The sequence below is a fragment of the Mycteria americana genome, chromosome 9 (genome assembly GCF_035582795.1).
Source record: "Mycteria americana isolate JAX WOST 10 ecotype Jacksonville Zoo and Gardens chromosome 9, USCA_MyAme_1.0, whole genome shotgun sequence".
Taxonomy (NCBI): Eukaryota; Metazoa; Chordata; class Aves; order Ciconiiformes; family Ciconiidae; genus Mycteria; species Mycteria americana.
The window spans coordinates 32,258,189-32,278,457 of NC_134373.1; the positions used below are offsets into that span (position 1 = coordinate 32,258,189).

The following is a 20,269-nucleotide window of genomic DNA, read 5'->3' on the forward strand; positions in this document are numbered from 1 at the left end:
AGCTAGAAAAAGGAAATTTAAGGTTTTTCCAGCTAGGGGCATATTTCTGGAATTAAAAAAAAAAAAAAAAAAACGCAAAAGCTAGGGGCATATTTCTGGAAGAAAAAAAAAAAAACAAACCCAGCAAAATAACTTTTCCCCATTTTATCCCTCTCATGCCACTATAGGCTATTACAGCACAAGGAAATGAAAGTTAACTGCTCACACTGTTCCAGTTACTAGGTCTTCTTTAACCTTTAAACCTATTATGACTGTGAAAGGAGTCAAATGCACAATTCCCCAAAAAAGCAAATTTAAAACATCATAATAATAAGTTGCAGTCATGTTTCATGTACTACTAAGAACATTTATTTAAATAAGAAAGCACAATGCTACATGGTAAGTTTTATTGCCAGTGGAATTGACCACAACAAAGACTTACGCGCTGGCCCAGAGGAGCAAGGGAGACTAGCCTTGAAAAGATGATGATATTTTTCAAATTAAAAGCAGAATTGAAGAATCTAACAAGACTTTGTTGAAATTTGAGAGATTCACGATTAACCATCATGGGACAAGAAAAATAAGAAAAATTATACTGACCGCTTCTACCCTGACTCAATCTCTGAACATATCTTTGTTCAGCTATTTAGGATATGCTGATTAGCTGTTTTTCTTTTGGGAAACAGGTAGATTTTATTCTATTCCTTTTTCAAACACTTTTATCTTATCATCCCTAAACAGTGGACTTTATGATTAGTCATGGTATTTATTCCATCATATTTTGTAAAAGACTGAACCTCCTTTACACCACAATATGAATATTTTATATCTCCTTTTCCTCTGCAAATTTTTCAATACATAATTTAAGAATTTTTTCTCTGATTTCTATTTAGGGACTATGGAAAAATAGCAAGTCCAGAAATTCCTACTAAGAAGTAAATTTTCTTCAAAATCAACCCTAGGGATATCCCTATATATAAATCCTTAAACAAACACACTTGCCGCCTTTAGCTGACAGAAAGCCATGCTTTACAATGATACGTCACAGTAATGGGTGATCACAAAACGTATCTACAATATACTTTTCAGAGTCAACAGTTTGTTGGTTCCCTCAACTCGAACTGGGAGCAGGTAGATGCAATTAAATAATACAGAATTTTATTGTCAGGTTCTTAATGTGATTTTAATTGCTTCCATCTCAAAATCCAAAATAATTGGAAACACGTTAAAGAAAAAGTAAAGAAAGAAAGAAAAAGTGGTGACCAAGAGCAGCACAAATGGATGGTCTGGCTTCAGCTAAAACAATGCTGGTTTGGTAGATGCTTCCCAAAAGAATAAAAGATTCTCTTTAGCTCCATACATACATCAGTTGAAGTGTTCTAAAAAACTTCTATTATTATTATTATTAACACCATTATTATTTTAAAAAATTGTTTTTGATGTTCCTTTAATTACAGTAGTTAGTACCAAAACAAGACTAGGCAGCCAGTCTTTCTGCCATTGCACAGAGCAGCAGAGAACTCCTGTCCCCAACTGATTATAGATAGGCAATTAAGGTGGGAAAGCAGATGGAAAGCAAACAGAATAATAAATGTCATAGTGGCAAACAGCACATTTCTTCCACAGTTTGGGGGTAGGTAGTTACTGAAAACAGGCTCAATTATACAAAAAAAAAAAAAAATCAACCCTGAGAAATGGCAACTGAGAATAGGGATACTGTATGCCCAGTCTTCCCCAGTCATGGCCTCTTTCTTGCTTAGAAATTTTGTCTGGGTGCAATTTGAGGATATTCAGCATTGTCTAGGATTTCTGAATGTCTGGCAGATTGGAGCAACTCTGCAAAAGGTCTGACCAAACTGTGCTGCCAGACATCCTGAAATCTCGGCTGTTGTCTCAGTGCATGCACAGATCAGTTGCATAGGTCGGTGTACTAAGTCCAGCACTTTTGAGAATCATCACACACGCTGCACGCAGGCTACACAAGGAATGCTTAAATACTTCTACCTGGAAAGTCCTGAGTATAACTATGATGGACATAGCTGACAGGGAGACAGCTATGAAGTGAATTTATGAGTTAAAGAGACTGAGAGACAGAATTGGAGCTCACAGACCACCACTCCTGTCTAAAACCTAGAAATTTCTTGAGCAGCAACTTGCACCCCTGTAGTTTTTTCTAAAGCACATATCATATGCAAGGCAGGGAAAATGGGTGTCAACACATGGGTGCTTGTGTCAGTTGATGAAGGGAAGTGTCTTTGAATAATTCTGGGTGTAAATGACACTGTGGGGAAGCAATTTTGACTGAACCCCACCTTAACCACTTCCCAGCAGAGCAGCCACTCCCACTTTGCCTTTGTCTAAAGCTGAAACTCTTTTGAGCCACTGTTTCTATATGACAATACAGAGTTATACAATAAAATAAAACCAAATAAAATAACGTATGCATTATTCATGAGAACATGTAAATGGGTAAAAAAACAGTACTGTGGTAAGTGAATATAATGGGAGGTCAATTACACCTAGGAAGAAGAAATAGCAGTAGAAGATCCAAACAGAAAAAAGATGTGCAATAAGCTGTTCACAGCCACCTAACTTGTGTTTATGTTCCTTTTTTATTTCAGCTGTCTATACCCCAATGTCTCTTTGATACAAAATGTTTCAGTAACTTCTGAACGCACGACATTTTTCCCAAGAACGCTCACTGGTATGTGGAAAGAAAGTTCAAAAAAATCTCCAGTCACATCGATATCTTTTTCAATTCTTTGCTCCCAAAATCATGCCTCAGTGTTTCGTATCAGGTTTCTGGGAGTATCACAGTGCATGGTAGTTTTACAGATCAGCCCAAGTCCTCCCACAGCACTCACTTTCATCAGCCAACCGTCTCCCATGAAAACATGGATCTTTCCTGAATTTCTTCCTCACATGGCTCAGAATAGGCACCCCTCCAGAAAGTGCAGATCTAAAACCACTGGCAGCTTCATGCAATTAGCTGCCCGGTACATTTTGTAACAGCAAACATCTCATGCCGACAGCAAAGGATTTTGTGCCATGTCATCATCCTCTGTCATTACATGGGCTTCTCTCATTTCAGATCCTGCCATCTTAAATACAATGTAATTAAGGCATACTTCTGGAGTGCCTGCTGACTGAGGCTTGGAAATGGAGCACACACTGCTGCTTCGAGTCCAAAGCAAAGGGAAGATAACAAAGGTTTTGCCATGCAAAGCTGGTGCAGCAGCCACAGTAAAACAAATTGGTTAGATCTCCATTTTTCTATTAGCAGGTAGTTGAAAGGATTTACAAATGCTGTGGGAGTGTTTCCCTTCAACGCTTCTTTTAATGCTTTCCATAACACACCACATAAATGGGTCTCCCCTCTATCTCAGAAAAGAGGGCAGAATCACTGCCAATCTTCCCATTCCCTCTTGTTTCTCATTGCCTGACCCCAGTTTATTTTCTCAGGCACAATGTTTCAAAGAGTACCTGTGAAACCACCAGCAGCAAAAGCAGCTCAGAAGTTGGCAAATTGATGCACATTGGACTGATTTGAACAGATACAGATACGGTGTTGCAACAGCAGGATGGTAGAAGGACAATAAGAAAGCACATTAAAAAGGGGCAGGATTTGACATTGACCTGGCTTGCCTTAAAATTTACCATCCAGCTCCCTTACCTGGAGGGGGATGAAAGGAGAAGAGCAGAACAGTAACTACTCAATGGGCAGCAAACTGAACTAAGTACCCCAACATCTACTCAAACTATGAACTACATGTCAATACATGAAATCTAGCTCCTTGGGATTAGAATACCAGACTAGATTTAGTAGTGCGATATCTTGGTTCTGGCAATGGACCATATATGATGGTTCACATGAAGCAGAAAAACAACCCATACTGCACTGTTGCCAACTGTGCAATGCTTTATCCAAGGAGAAAAATTCTTTCCTGACCCCTAGGCAATCAGTCTGTGGTCTGCAGCATGACATTTGGCTGTTCCTCTCAAGCAGAGCTGTAGCACAAGTATTCGTCAGGCTCATAAAATTAATGACCGTCAATATTACCCTCAAAAATTATACATGTGTGCAGCCAAAGCAGGTTGAGTTAACTGCTTGCCGCAATCAGATGCAGAGGTTAATATCACTCTGGACAGAGAAGGGTTTGTTGGAAACTGATGGTTCTTTGACTTGTCATTTTTTACTGCTTGACACTCAGTGACATTACAGTAAAGAACCAGAAGTGTTCACACTATATTTTTGATGTAGTGAGCTTAGTGCTATTTAAGGTCAGCAAAATTGTGTGTGGGCAGCTAATCACATAGTTATCAACTAAAAATGCTTGTTTTGGGCAACCACCTTAATTTTTTTTTAAAAGCAAAACTCTGCTGCAGACTATTTTATTGGTCTCATAACCCAAAGCTTAAAATAGGGAGGGAAAGATCAAGAGAATGTGGGTTCAGTGGTTAGAGAACAGTAAAGATTCTCATTTTTTGTTCTCAGCTTCTCCATCAGTTTGCTGCAGAAACCTAAGTAAATCTCTCTATGCCTTGAAGTACCTTTCTGTACAGGAGTTAACATGGACTAGGGAAACCTGGATGAGAGCACCGACATTCACTGACTCCTTATGTGAGCAGTCACAGCGCAGAGCCCTGCTGGGGTCAGTCCATCCTGCTGCTCTCTTCACCTACACACATCACCAGGACTTCAGAGTCCCAGTATCTTTTTCTGCTGCAGAAAGCCAACCTGCTTTCTAAGACTTCCCCAGACAGTCATGAAAGAATTTTTCAGTGCTTCTAAACACAGGAAGGGAACTGGAGGATTAGCTTGCTATCTTAATACACAAACAGCAAGGCTCACAAACTCCAGCAAAAGCTGAACCTCAGCCTTAACACTAGGATGGGCCAATTCAGGCTGAGAGCAACACTTGAGCAGTGGGATGTGGAGTGGAGTCAGGGCAACATTTAAATAACTGCTAGGTTCTACAATGGAGACATATCTTCCTCTCTAAACAGGTACAGCGGGAACTTAGAGCTGGATAAAGTTGTCCAATATTTAGAAGTCAAATTTCTAAATATGAAGGAGGAGATCTTCTCAAAAAGGATGCAGTTTGAGACATAAGACAGGCTTCAGTCTTAAGTCACTGCACCTGTAGTCTCTGAAAGACCAGTAAACAGGATACTAAGAAATCAGTAGGCATAAAAACATGCAAAGTTGTGGAAATCTGTGGCCACCCTCTGCCCATCACAAGAAAAGGAAACTTGTACAGATTTGCAAATTCCAGTGAAAAATCTTTCTAGGGGCTTCTGCCCGGCACTCATATTAATATATCCTTGCCATCCTCATGAGAGTTAGAAAAGCTAGCGAAATTAATGGAAATGTTTAAAAGCTTTATTTCATTTGACTGTATGGAAAATTATACTACTTGCATCTGTATTGGTCTACTGTGATGTTTTGAACCTTTGCTATAGAATAGTGCAGCTGAGTTTTGGAGAGTGAGAGAGAATGAAACAAATTAACTTTTAAACTAGATATATGGCTAATGATCTTGTACTTGTAGGTCAGCATAGTAATGTGCTCCGTGTCATAATTAAAGTGTCCTGCACAGTTTCAGAAAGTGAAACTTAGGAACACCCAAAGTCTGAAAGAATTTGATAGGATACTGTGCTTGGATTATGAATTGATCAAATGTTATCAGCAGCATCAAAATACCACCTTGCCTGATAATTTACAGATGCTTATTCAGGTGCTACAGCTGCAAAGGATTTCCCTGGCATCTCATGTGACACTTGCCACAGAAACCTCCATGACATTTGCTCTAAAGAAAGGAATCTCCTTCATTAGTATGCCATTGAGCATTATAAAATCCAGTGATGTTCAGATGAATTAGAAACATAAAGATATACAATCACAATTTAATGTTGCAAAGCACTGATAAATACTCCAGTGATTAATCCAACAGAGAAAGAAACAGCTTAAAACAAAGCCTGGTAACATTCTGGCCTGCTCTTCCTTTCCAAGAGTATCTTAAAGGCTCTGACAGACAAGCTACAATGCCTTAGCACAAGGCAGGAGATTACTACCCTGGGCCGTTCACCTCACACATGATGTGCAATTGAAGAACAGCATATCAATCAATTCCTAACAAGCTAGGAACCCACAACACAATTTCATAATAATCTGGGATGGTTTCCCTTACAATCACCTCAGCAATTGATTGATGAACAACTGAGATGTCCACGCAGCATTCGGGGAGCATCTAGGGAAGGTAACCTTGCTTTTGCCTTACTAAGTGGTTCCACCCCTCAGTCAGTGCTCCAGGCCAAAATCATGCTCATACACTTGAAAGACGATGAGCTAACTTTGTACACTGAGGTCACATTGGAAAACAGATCTGCAGTCAGATATAGATAAACTTGCTGAGATTTTAGTAAGAAAATCAGGGTGGTAGTGGGAGGAACAGAAAAAAAAGAATTCTTGTTAATGGCAACTCCAGTTCCTTTCTACCTCCAATTTCCTACATTTATGGGCAATTTCTGCACTCTCCTTGATCTTGAATTGCCTTTTCACACAACTTATCTTACATGCCGCTGGAAAGAAAAGCAACAAGTTTGACTCTGGGGCCCTCTCTTCCTTGTTCACTTAATGAGAGTACAGGATCATCACAATATCAGATTTATATCCTGTCTTGGATTCTCAAAATGTTTGTACTTTCTGATAAGATAAATTCCACCGCAGAGGAACTCTTTGAAGAAAATCTCCTGTCTAGCCATTTTTAAAACTTTTTATTTTTCTTTAGCCTGAGTCTAGTTTAATATTTATACTGTGTGATGAAGCAGAGTACCATAACTCTGCTTCAACCCATCATAACATCTGTAGCCTATTTTCCAGGATGGAAAAACCTAAGTATGTTCAGTAGCTACTTCTATTACTAAATCTTAATACATTGTTTTTACTAAGATTGTCCTTCTGAACAGGTCCACTGTCCTTCTGAACCTCTGGAACATTAAAGTGACAGAAGAAGCAACATTGTACTAACCAGCTGAAGATGGGCCCAGGTGATACAAGCGCTGCAGGCTGCTGCAACTATTAAGTGACAGTATCCTTTCAAACTGTACTGTTGCATTCCCCCTCACCCTGCCCATGTTACTAGACTAGGAGCACAAACAAAATACTAATTTGAACCCACCAGTTATAAACAACAGAACCAACCACAATCTCCCCAACTATGTTACATCATAAACAACAGATCACACAGACTCAATTTTAATAGTTGGTATTATAATTAAAAACCTAATTTCTCTTGCATAATATAATGAGAACATGCTGTGCTCCACTACTCTCTATGACCAATTATTATAATGTAGCTTGTTCCCCCCTCCCCCCCTCCCCAAAAATGAAAAAAATTGCAAGTTCGTATCTCAGCCTCCAGCTAGGGTGGATTCCAGGAAATTTGGAACTAATTCACAATGATAAAGATTGGCTGTTTTATGTCTTCAGCTGTGTTACATGTTTCTTCTCACCTGTGTTAGCTGAGAGAGGTAAAACAAAGTTCCTCCAGGGCAGCAAGCTGGACTGAATAAAAAACAGGCAATGCTCCATGCACAGCAAGAGGCTGAAGTGCCAAAGACAGTGGCTGTAATTGCGTCATCTTGGTTTGCCAAACCGTTAAGGCAGGCTACTTGCCACAAAATAATTGCAGATCTCACATGTATTTCAGCGAAGCTGTGGTCTTAATGTTTGGCACTTACAAAAGCACTTTGACTATTAAAGGTTTATTTCAGCTATACGGCATGCATGCAATTAGTATATTATCATCCCCATTTTAAGGATGGAAAATAAAAGATTTCAGCCATGCTCATATACCAAATGGGCAGAACTGGAATTTAGATTTTCATCAAGTAGGTTCAATCCAGGACTTCGGTCAAAGCTTTGTTCCTTCAAGGAACTTAAGCTTGTCAGTTTAATCAGTATTGAATTCGTGTCTTTTTTCCAAGCTACTAAAAAAACCCCTCAGACTTTACCCTTCCAGCCTTCAAAGCAACTTGAAAAAGGGGATAGGTATCCCTGAAAAATTAACACTTTAAAACCAGATCTGAAAAAAATGCAAAGCAGTGATGGTACTCTAGCTTGTAGGTCATTATATTTTACAATTGCTTCCATTTGACTAATAATAAAAGGTCTGCAGAGTGCACTAAAAATTAGAAATATCCCACTTGAGCTTTTAATTAGGAAACATGAGAAATGTAAAACCAACTCTTAGCAACATCACATGCTTCAACTTTGATTTCACTGTACTGTTATTGCCAGTTGCAGCATTGTCTGGAAGAACCAGTCAGAGTTAGAATAGTACTGTGCATAGGTGTCACATGCATAAAGTAGCAACACGTTGCCATTTTTCCACTATGTCTGTAACAAAGCAAAGTGAAGTAATGAGGTGGGGGAAGGATAAAAACAGTAAGAAAGGGAATGCCCACTGGGACTGGCCAATGTCATACACACAGGGTTTCTGACTGGTGCCTTAAAATCACAATAGAAGTAAGCTAATTTAAAAAAAAAAAATCTTTCTAAGGGTTTGATAAAAAACTTTCTTTGGTTTAAACACTTTCATTGAAATTATCTGCTTTCTATGAAAAATGCCAACTTTTCTTCAAAAAGTCAAATCTAAGAACAACTTCTGAGTTTTGATTTTGCACTTAAAAATTTATATACTCCAAAAATTGTTTTTCTGCCCCATTCCTGTTGAAAAATTGCAGTTCCTGGCCTGCTCTTGCATAAACAAATAAGATAAATATCAGATGCCCTCTACAGGCCCTCTCTTTTAAGTTAGTGTTTCAGAAGTTATGAATTTCCCAAATTCTTTCTAGCCCTTGTTTTTGTTACAGTAAAGTTGCAGTTTCCTGCCTCTGTCAGACAAGTCCCACCACTTCAAAGATTAAAAGTGCGGTCAGTATGATGATACAGCTGTCAGCATGCAATCAGAGCGTGACAGGGACAGAAGGAAGCTGAAAGGGCTGAGAGGGAAAACTGGCAGCTCCAGGATAAGGATTTGGGTGAAGGGAGAAGAAAGGAAGATAGCTAGAACAAGGAAGAGATCATACCAGGATTGAAGCATGAAAGAAATATGGATGCCAGTAAGCACAATTCAATGTCCCAAGCATGATGGGAAGGGGAGAACCTGGGATCCACACCCCACTACACACCCTTTTAAATCCCTTGGGTTAACAAGTTTCCTTGAACAAATCAATCTTTCCTCTGAAAATGCTCTTTTTGCTTTCAGATTAACAACATATATGGCAGGTGGTGCAGATACAAAAATGTCGTACCCTCTTTACAGATTCCTAGCTTGACTACTAGGAAGAACGTGCTGTAGCAGGGTTAGATTTGTGTTACACATGAAGTTTCACGAACAGGCAGATTTGGGATGCAGGGAAATGAATATGCAGTAGGAGAACACGTACTCTCTGATTAGAGACAGCTCTTGAATCAGTTTTCCACTGATATTAAGCTCAGTGCCTGGCATGCTCAACTAGGTTATACTTAGCACATCCCAGGTTTTGCAACAGTCTCCTCTACTCAGAAACAGACCTGTAATGCTCCTGCCTCCTCAGGAGGGTAAACACTGGTGTATTCTTCTTGAGTAAAGGTCCTATATTGCAGAGGCAACTTTACTATCTTTGCAGCTTCAGGAAAGGGCAAGACCAATGAAGGCGGCCCCTCTCATCTCTGTTTCTTACCTTCCCCTCAAATCTTGCGGTAGCTCCCAGCTGCACTCGAATATTCCGAGGAGGAAGAGTAAATGCTGGTGCTTCAGCAGGGACGGGGGGGCTGAGTGTCAGGGAGGTTTTGGAGACTCGAGTAGATATCCCCAGTTTCACATCCCCCATGATGTGGACTGTAAAAGAGAAACAAGTGATAATATAGAAGTTACGATGATTAATTACTTACATTACAGTAACAGCTAAGAATCAGATCAGGAGCAGATTGTTCTATATGTATGCTATATTTGTATACATAGTAAGAGTCTTCAGCCTAAGGTGACAAGTGCTATTTTCTGCGTGGGGAACTGAGACCCAGGAAGATTGCCCGGTGTGCCTACAGTTGCGGTCAGGGTCACAGCCTTGAGCTGAACTCAGTTTGAACTCTCAAGTCCCAAGCCAGAGCCTTAACCAAAAAGTCATCCTTTACAACTGCATTAAAAGGTAATAACTTATTTCAGGAGGATATTTTCACAACGTGACTTTGATTTTCCTGGCCTGGAATACACCAAAATCAGTAAGTCTCAAAAGTAGAGCCAGCATTAAACAAGTACTTATGAAATAGAGAGGCCTCTGTTTGCACTGGATTTGAGTTGCAAGAGGGAATGTGGAAAATCTGATTTTTCATACCATGCTTTCAAGATCTTAAGAAATATCTGGATAGCTCCCTCCAAAGTACTGCTAGTACATAACAAATACTTTTGCAGAAATTCCAACTCTCTACTTTACTGCAAATCCTTCTACAGCACATAGACTAGTAAAATAGCATGGAGACCAAATTTCATAATGCTACAAAAATAGCGGTTTAGGGCCCTCATTACAGATATCTGCTTCAGAGGTGATTCTTCTGCTACACATTTCATACTTCCCAACAGAAAGCAAAAATTATTGCGTTTTTGAAAAGTAAAATGTCAGGTTTTCCAGAAAAAAAAAGTAGTAGCTAACCTTAGTACTAATTCCTTGAATCATCTACGTAAATTAGAAGCCCCACTGTAAAATGCCTATTTAATAGACAAGTCTAACAAAGGAAAAAACCTGAGAGATGGCTTGACCCACCAATAGGTCATGTTGAACCAATGAAGAACACTGGGCTTCCAGTAATAATCCTCTGCCATAAACACCTGTCCATGATAGACTATGTATTTATTAATCTGATTCTGATGAAAGTTACAATAAATAATACTTGAGTAAACAGTGAAACTTCAATTTGAACAAGAGAAAAATCAATTAAACTAGGGCCACATTATTCCTGACTGTATGAAGGATACTTTTTCTAGAACAGTCTGCAGTTATTTGGGGAGCAGGGGAACACAAAACTCATTAATTTCCAAATAGGACTTACACTCCAATGTCACATGTATGCATCTGAAAACCCAGTCTGAGAACATAGTTTTCCATATAGCATACCTGACATGCTCCATAAACACACAGAAATACCTTCTCTACATTGATCAAAAACAGTTTAAGAGGGCAGTTCCTCTCATGGAAGTTATTAGTCTAAAAGTTAATCTGAACTAGAAGTTCTGGCACCCGCACAGTCAACAGAGAGAAAGAGGCACCTCCAGAGGGTGTTTTGTTCTAAGGTGTGGGAGCCACAGAGCTTTCTGCTTCACAGTATGTACTTGTCAGGAACTATGCTTTAGAAGGCAAATCCTTCCAAGATATCAGTTAAATTATGTATCCTCACAGATTTTCAAAAAATGCTTGAAATCTCCTTCCTCATTAATAAGAATCCAGATGATGTGGACTTTGCATTTCTTCTGGAATGGTGTTCTGTTAGCATTTCTGTGTATCAACATGCAAAAAATCAAAAAAATTGTCTAGCATTTCTAACAATTGAATTGCTGAGACCAACACATAAATGGAATAAAGATGATTTCCTTAACCATGATGCAACATTTTAAAATGAGAAATTCTGCCTTCATTTACACAAGAGTTAATCTTGCAGTGAATCTCTGTTATTGGCACTCAGTCACTTGAGAGCACAGCGTAAGTCTCCCTTTCAGGTATAAGCAACTCTTTAAAACACAAACAGAAAAAAAAATCCCAAAATTATCTTTGTACCTTAATTTACCAAAGAACCATATGAAATCATAACATAATTTAAGTAAAGAAGAAACTGATTGTATTCCAGAGACAAGAGATGAAATCAAAGACTTGCTCCTTTTCTAACAAATGTACTTAGAACCCTAACAGGCAAGAATGATAGTCTCTTACAGCTATAGTCACTGCAGTGAACAACCATTTGCCTGAAAAGGTGAGATAATTATTCTTTCAATTCTTTGTTCTTTCATTATGGACAAGACTCCAAACTTAGTTCTCCACTCAGCTAAAACCACCGTTTATCCCAGCAGACTTTCAATCAATTACACAGCTGTAAACGGATGCATACTGAGTCCGTATTTGCCAGCACATTTTAAAAATGTATTTTTCTTTACAGATTAAGAGCAAACATTTTTTCAAATCTCAAATTGCCATAAATATCAACTGTGATCTTTTGTCACTTTTAGTATATGACGTTGATAATTTTGTATCTGCTTATGTCTTCTGAATTGGCCTAAATCCCATTTTAAGGTTTATTTCTAATTTTCTTTTTTTCTGTCCTCTTTCTCAAAGTGCTTCCTTGAATTTCTCTTTTCCACAGATGATCTTCACTTTTCAACATGCTCAACTAACTACTCAATCTTCAGTTTTTCTTCCCACATGTTCTTCTCCTCTGCTAAGCTATACCTTTCCATAGCCTATAAATGCCAAAATCTGCAATGTCTCTCTAGCTGTCAAACTCTTAACTAACCAATCAGTCTGCCAATACAAGCCTGCAATAAAATTTTCATACCGCCAGTAGTGACAATAACGTGCCAGGTATAATACAGACGCTATGAAAATCTTCTCCAGTCTGAAGAAACTGTAATGCATTTGATTCCATAAGAAGCCAGTAACAAAACCTATCCTTCCACAGACATCTGTATCAACTTTGCAGAGAGTTTACAAAACCAAAACAACATCAGAAAAAGCATATACACACTAAATTTTGTTTGAAAAATAATATTGTAGGAGTAGTAAAATTGAAAACAAGACAAAAAAACCCCAATAACCAACATCCAGAATCTAATTCAAACTTGATACCCACCCATGCAAATGGAACTCCATTTTGGTCAATGCCATTATAATGGCTGAAACAAGCAAGAGAGAAAACTATATGCACTGCAGATGCTCCAGGCTATTCTGTAGGGACCAAATGCTCAAGTACCTCTCCTTAGGTACAATGCACTGCTTATGCCGGGCAACTTTAAAGAACTTGTTAGGCATAACACCTGCTTACACACAGAAACCTCCACACTGGGTATGTTACAAGACCAAATTCACCAAGTACCTGAAACAGAGCCACTGGCACATGCCTGGAAAATATGCTGTATTCAACATATGCTCATTCTCCAAGCATCACTGGGCTCATGTCTGCACATGCAGTATGTCTGGACTGCATTGGACGAAAAGTCCAGTGGCTAGGAAAGACCCTCTGATGAAAAGACTGAGCTAAAGCCCAACACCAGCTTTCCACTGATTTCTCTGGCTATTCGACCAAGCTCTACACAAAATGAAATAAAACAGAAAAAAAGAAAAGAAAGAAACAGGAGGGGGGGGAAAGTAGAAAGAAAGAAAAAAATCCTAAACAACTAAGCCACTCTTACTGGTCAGGTTACATTTCTATTGCATGTTGGTAAGATGCCAAAAACTGTCAACAAATTGATGCCTAATATAGTAAGACTGTAAAGCATAAAATAAAGTAATAGCTAGGCTTTTCCACAAGCACACCTTGCACAGATTTATGTTTCTCTAAATAAAGTCTCTAAAGGGGATTGAATTTACAAATGAATGTTAGCTCAAATCAGCACAAGTAGTTTTCTAGCAACATAAGCCTCTAATCATCCACAGGTAGCAGTCTGACCTTAATTAGCTATGTATGCTGAAGATGCTTCTAGTAAATAATTAGGAAGGGTTTTTTTTTCAGCTTAGAGGATGTTTAACAATTATGTTCCCAAACAAATAAATAATTCCATGTTGTGCAGTCTAGTGTTACTATGGAACTACCATGTCCAAATATTTTAAAGAAATAATGTTCCAGAGAACAAATCTTGTTCAAGCTTAAAATGTGATAGACAGGAAGAAAGCAGACACTTAAAAGCTATGGAATGTGTCTTTTTTTTTTTTTTCTGCTATTTAAGCAACTTTCTAGAATGAGCCTATCCCTAAAATCTTTTTCTTAGGTATTTCAAGCTTGCTGCTGAATAAGATTTCAAGGATGCTACATGAACTCGTAACATTTCATTTCACATGCTGTGCGCACCTAGCTATGGTCTTTAAACAAAACCAACTGTAACTGAAGTTGCAATACAAACATTGTGGTATTAAACATAAAAGAAAACCACCATGCAAATGTTGGCTTGTACGGCAGTGATGTGGTTAGACAGCATTTCTAATCTGGACTTTTTTTTATTCTTAATCCTTTCTAAAAAGCACATAAATCCTTACAAATTCTCACAGTGTGCCCTCTAATCTTTCTAATACCAAAGCAGACTAATGTGTTTCAAGCATTTTCTACTGGAAACAAATCTCTGTCACTCAATACTCTGCTCACAAAAATAAACCCAAAAAAGCAAACAGTAAGAAATCAACCTCATAGTTTTTTCTCCTCCACTTATTTTATATAAGTAAAATACCATCAGCATCCTACATAACCATATAATTACACTAATTTCCTTTTATCAAGTCCTTCCTCTGAGGCAGAAGAAAAATGCCAGCTGAAAAAACCTTTATTTGACTTACTGATACTGCAACTCTACACCTAAGCAGCACATTTTTACTTGGTCCAGCTATTCTGTTATTTTAGCCAGACTGCCTTCAATAACCTCTGAACCGTCTCTGAAATCTGGATAGAACCTTTTGAGCTCTTTAAAAATAGGAGCAGAAGAACAGACAGCCCAGGGGTTGGAGCATTTGTCTGCTGTTTGGGAGTCCTGGTTGAATTCCCTGCTCCATAATGGGCTGCCTGCATGACCTCAGGCAAGTCACTAAGCCTCTCTTTTGCCATGGCTCCCCATTTGTAAAGTGGGGATTATCGTACTTCCTTAGCACAAAGAAGTGCTGTGAGGATAACTATATGAGAGGGTGGGAGTCAGGCTACAGTAATAGGGCCACATAAATAGCATAACTAGCAAAAGGCACAAAATTACCATAAACTTACAGGAAGCTGGATCTCATTATAGCTTTCTTTTTTTATAAATCAATCAGGGTGTGTTTTCAAAAAGCACACATTTTAAAACACTAGGTAAAATTTATTCCCTTACAACAGATCACTGAAATCAACAGAATTTTGCTAAGGACTAAATGTTATCCGTTATGCTTCAAAACCTTCAATATTTAAGAGTTTCTTTCATTTCTAAACCTGCTTGACAGCTTCCACTTTTCACACACCTTATTTCCTTTCCTACATCTTCTTTCTTTACCTCAGGGACTAACATGTGGTTACCATACTTCCATACAAATCTATAACTGAACACATTCTCCACAGAACTACAGAAACAAATTTTTGCAGCCATATGACTTGTGACTATCTTTTCAGTCTTGCCCTCCAAGACCACGCAAGGAAGTATTCTGCCTCCCGTCAGCTACCGGTACCCAAGAAACAGCATGTAGGGAGAACAACAAACCGCAGAGGATCAGCAAAGGTGATGAAGTCACATGTAGATTTAGCAGATGGGAAGAGCCTGGAAGCCGGAACAGGAAGCAAGGGACTTGTAACCCCACCAATCGTAGCCACAGTATTCCAGGCAGCTTCTCCTTCAGACCCAGTAATTATAACAGGTATTGGCCTCTGGTAAAGGAATAGCAACAAGATTATGCTGTTGGAAGTAGGACTAATTTGAACTGGCCATGCTACTAATACCAGAGAAACAGATCTCTTATTTTTCTAAGGGAAAAATAGGATACTGTCCACAAATTATGTTTTTGTGATGTTCAGATCTTGTTGTGCCTGTGCTCTATTTGTAGGTCTTGCTGAGTGTTGTGGTCAAGCAGAGCCTCAGAATGTGTCCTGACACTATGGGAGCAAGTGAGATTTTGTATCAGTACTGACTCAACTGTGTTTTTTTCCTTTGTTGTCTCATCCATAAATGAACATTTTCATCTCACTTGTTCTCTACATACCTAGTTTCTAAAAAAACCCTTTCGTCATAAAACTTTTCAAGGCATTTTCAACTCAGACCCCTAAACATCCTATCGTTTTCCCAGTAAAATTTGATAGCGACTATTAGACATGGCAGTAGGAACAGGATCAGATGCCAAATCTTCATGCACAACTCCATGATCCAAAAATTTTGCAAGCTTAAGTTTTGGCAACACCATGTGTGTAAAATCCCTGGGTATGTTCCCACAATATGCATTTGCATAACTGTCCCACACAAATGGGAAATACAGATCAACTTGCAATTTGTGCGAAAGCTTAAGCTCACTAAAGTCACAGCAAAAAATTCCAAACTAAATTACAATTTCATTTGGGACCATCATGTCAAAGATTTTCCCAGAAGTAAGCAAGTTCTTCAAATCCCATCATTTCAGTGCCTTGGATTTCACACTCAGCAAGTCAGCCATGAAGCTTTGCATTAGCAAGAATCTTGTTTGTACACAGAAAAAGGAAAGAACAGGTTCAAACTGTTCCAGGTGCTCATTTTAACAAAACACTATTGCAGCCTTTATGTTGTATTCTGATACAATAATGTTCTCCAGGCTCCTTTAAAGACTGAAATACTGTCAAGCTCCAAAGGAGATGTATGCATGTGAGACTGTGATATACAGTTTGAGCTATGAAGTATAGTATGAGCTTTCTGAAATGAAACTACGTCATTTTCTTATGTAGCACTGTGCAATAGCTTCTAGGAGTTCGGGCCACACTGTTCAAGATAAGAGGAGAACAAAAGGGGTTTGTGGCAGATTTCCTTTAGTCTACTGTATGTCTTGGGTACCCTTGCAAGAAAAAGGACAACTCTTCCTACGTACGCTTTCAGGGCTTCTGCAATGCTCAGTTCATTAGCTTCTGCTGAATATGCAAATCACAACAGTGACTACTGTAGAAGTGTCCGTAAGTAAAAGTGGCTAACCCGGTGTGACTGAGAACAAACTTCAAAATTAATATTCAGCTGACAAGTCTCTATAAGAGATAAAAAGATATTGTCAAGCAGCTTGTGTGACACAGAACTGAATTATTTTTAGCAGATCGGAGAGAGAGGTAAGAAGAGAATCTATTTGTCTAATCAATAAATTTGGTGCTTTTATTATATTTGCATAACTAATGCAGCATGGGCTTTAACTGGAAATGGTTTCCATGGTACAATCACTTAGCTGGGTGAGGAATTTCATCCTGATCTTATATAAAAGAATAACTCAAGATGATGCTAAGTGACCTACATTTATTTAAAGACAGGTTTATTAGAGCACAAAGATGGCAGTCAAAAACCTTTACTTATATAAATCATATGTGGAAAAAACCCCAAAAATAAAATTCCCACATGTTCTTATCAAGGAAAAAGAAAATCATGCCCTCCTGTCCTGGTTTCAGCTGGGACAGAGTTAATTTTGTTTCTAGAAGCTGCTATACTGCTGTGTTTTGGATTTAGGATGAGAATAATGTTGATAATACAAGGATGTTTCTGTTATTGCTGAGCAGTGCTTACACAGAGTCAAGGCCTTTTCTGCTCCTCACCCCAACCCACCAGTGAGTAGGCTGGGGGGCACAAGAAGCTGGGAGGGGACACAGCTGGGACAGCTGACCCCAACTGGCCAAAGGGCTCTTCCACACCATATGGCGTCATGCTCAGCATATAAAGCTGGGGGAAGAAGAAGGAAGGGGGGACATTCGGAGTGATGGTGTTTGTCTTCCCAAGTAACTGTTACGTGTGATGGAGCCCTGCTTTCCTGGAGATGGCTGAACACCTGCCTGCCCGTGGCAAGGATTGAATTAATTCTTTGTTTTGCTTTTCTTGTGTGCGCGGCCTTTGCTTTCCCTATTAAACCGTCTTTATCTTAACCCACGAGTTTTCTCACTTTTAACGTTCTGATTCTCTCCCCCATCCCAGCAGGGGGAGTGAGCAAGTGGCTGTGTGGTGCTTAGTTGCCAGCTGGGGTTAAACTACAACACCTCTCTAGCCCTCTGTGCTGCCTAGCAAAGAAACCACTAGCAAGGATGTGATTTTCTTGCAGATACAGACACTTGTAAACATCCTCTAATTTTCCTCAATTTAACAGTGCTGTTTAGGGCACTAAAGATACCAGGCCCACTGGATTTGTACAGATATCTAACCTCACCTACTGTCAGTAGTCACGTTGCCACAACAGAATACATCTAACATAAGCCCTGATATTTGCCCTTGCACAATTGTGCCTTAATGGTTTATTGATATATTAAAGTAGCTGCAAAGGGTATTTCAGGTACAAGGAAGGATGTGGAAAACCATATAAAAGAGAGAAATGGATGTATACCTTTGATAACATATACTCATCTTGATTATAAACAGACATGCTACATTATTCAATCATCCCATAACCACTGAGCATTAAACTTTAAGAAAAAACATGCCCATTACAAAGCAGCTGAACATATGTCTTAAAAGAATGCAATGACATTTTAAGACTGAAAACCTTGCATGTTTAATTTGAAACATCAGATTAAGAAGCAGTAAATCAGGAGAGACCATAAGAAACACAGCTTCTTTGCAGCTGTTATCTTAGAAGAAATATGAATAACTAAATGTGACATGCATTGGGCAGGTTCAGTACAGCATCCATACCTAAGAATTATTTTATAGCAGCAAATTGAAGCCAGAGGGAAACCCAGATGGCAAATGGGATGCAAGCTGGGCTTGTTCTTGCCGATTCCAAAGTGGCTTCCTATAGAAGCACATTGGGGAGAGTAATTCAATCTGACTTCAAAACCTGCTACAATTCTAGTTTATAAGCAACATTAAAAAAGAAAAAAAAAAGGCAAGACCTAAAGAAAGGTTTTCAGTATACTAAACAGCAGGTCACTGGCAATAATATTCTATTGGGTTTCCTTTAAAGGATCATTTCTAGTACTCAATATATACCAAAATCCAAACACCTTAGTCTTAGGAAGGTTTGGACTAAAAATCTCAATCTGAATTTCATCATTAACAGCTGGCCTCATAAAGGAACAAACTTCTAATAATACCTTTTATAGTTCTTAAAGAAGGATTTTCAGGATATGCAGAGCATGCACTTATAATATCTGAAGAAAGAGAGATTGCACCACTCCTCACCTTACCAATAAACCTTTGTACTTAATTTGCACCTTATATCTTATGCTTTACAAGTACAGAAAATAACTGGTAGAAGTTGGTGTTTATGATAGAAACATGCATGTGTCAAAGATCATCCAAAATTCAGGGAGACTTCTGGGTGTGGATATGACCTTGATCAGTGAACAGCAGGACCTGGACTACTAACCTATTTTTGCAGGAAGGAAAACAATTTTCCCAGTGCTGTGATGCCTTTACATACACTGATGCAAGTAGCAGAGCAACCTGTAGGAAGACGTTTGTTTCAGGTCATCTTCACACAGCAGATGAGAATTTCCAACCTGTTTGCTCTCGCCAACTCACCTCCATGTAGCATCAGTGACTGAACAACATAGAATACCTGAGGATCAGCTGGGAATCCCAGCTGCCCATGGATTTAAGAGGACTCAGGTAAAACATTTGGAATAGAGACTCTTGAAACCTTCTTGAACTGTAACTTGCAATTCTAGAATAACTTTCAGTGCCAGTGGTAACCATGTGGAGGTGAAGCATGTCAGTATAAGCTGATAATAGCATGAAGTTTCAAGTACTCAAGCACAAATTTGCAGCTACAGCTCTGGCTTTGGACCTTAATACTCAACATATACAGGCCCAATAATACTGCTTTGCTAACAGCAGTACTTAGCACTTAAACAATACCTTCCATCCAAGCCCCTTAAAAGTAATTTATATGTATTAACTCTCCTGGTATTGAGGAAGAAGAATGATTCAGTGCTTCAGTGATTTAGTATAAGACTATAGAGCTGGGAGACAATAAAATTGTAAAATCAAGATGTCAAAGATCCAAGGACTGAATAAAAATGAATCTCTTACAAAGAAAGAAAAATCTTATTTCCTATTTATTTTGTAAGGTAATTCTTTTTATCTGAGTGCAGGTTTCAGCAAGGCTTCTAGCAGAGCTAACAAGTTTAATTCTGGAGCACGTTAGCATGGGGCAAGTTTTGAAAGGTCTGCCTACATTTGATTTAAAGAAAAAGTTTTATAGAAAAAGTAATATTTTTGCGATGTCTTAGTGGTGGTAGAACATTATGCTAAATCAGCAGTTTACAGTGAAGTTGTCTGTTGGGGTTTTTTTTCTATTTTAGGGGTTTTTTAGGTTCCACATTTCAAAGAGTAACCACAACATTAACTTTCCTTGATGTTGATGCTGCAGGTGGCCAATTGCTATTGCC

At 38.7% G+C, this 20,269-nt stretch overlaps 1 protein-coding gene across 4 annotated transcripts in view; it reads right to left on the reverse strand.

Moving 5' to 3' along the window:
- Positions 1-20,269, reverse strand: part of MYLK (myosin light chain kinase) — a 223,507-nt gene that overhangs the window by 147,272 nt on the left and 55,966 nt on the right. For all 4 annotated transcript variants that reach the window (XM_075512682.1, XM_075512681.1, XM_075512680.1 and 1 more), the window contains one exon: positions 9,709-9,866. In XM_075512682.1, coding sequence (XP_075368797.1) covers positions 9,709-9,858 — 150 coding nt within the window. In that variant the 5' untranslated portion in view covers positions 9,859-9,866. The remainder of the gene's footprint in view (positions 1-9,708; positions 9,867-20,269) is intronic.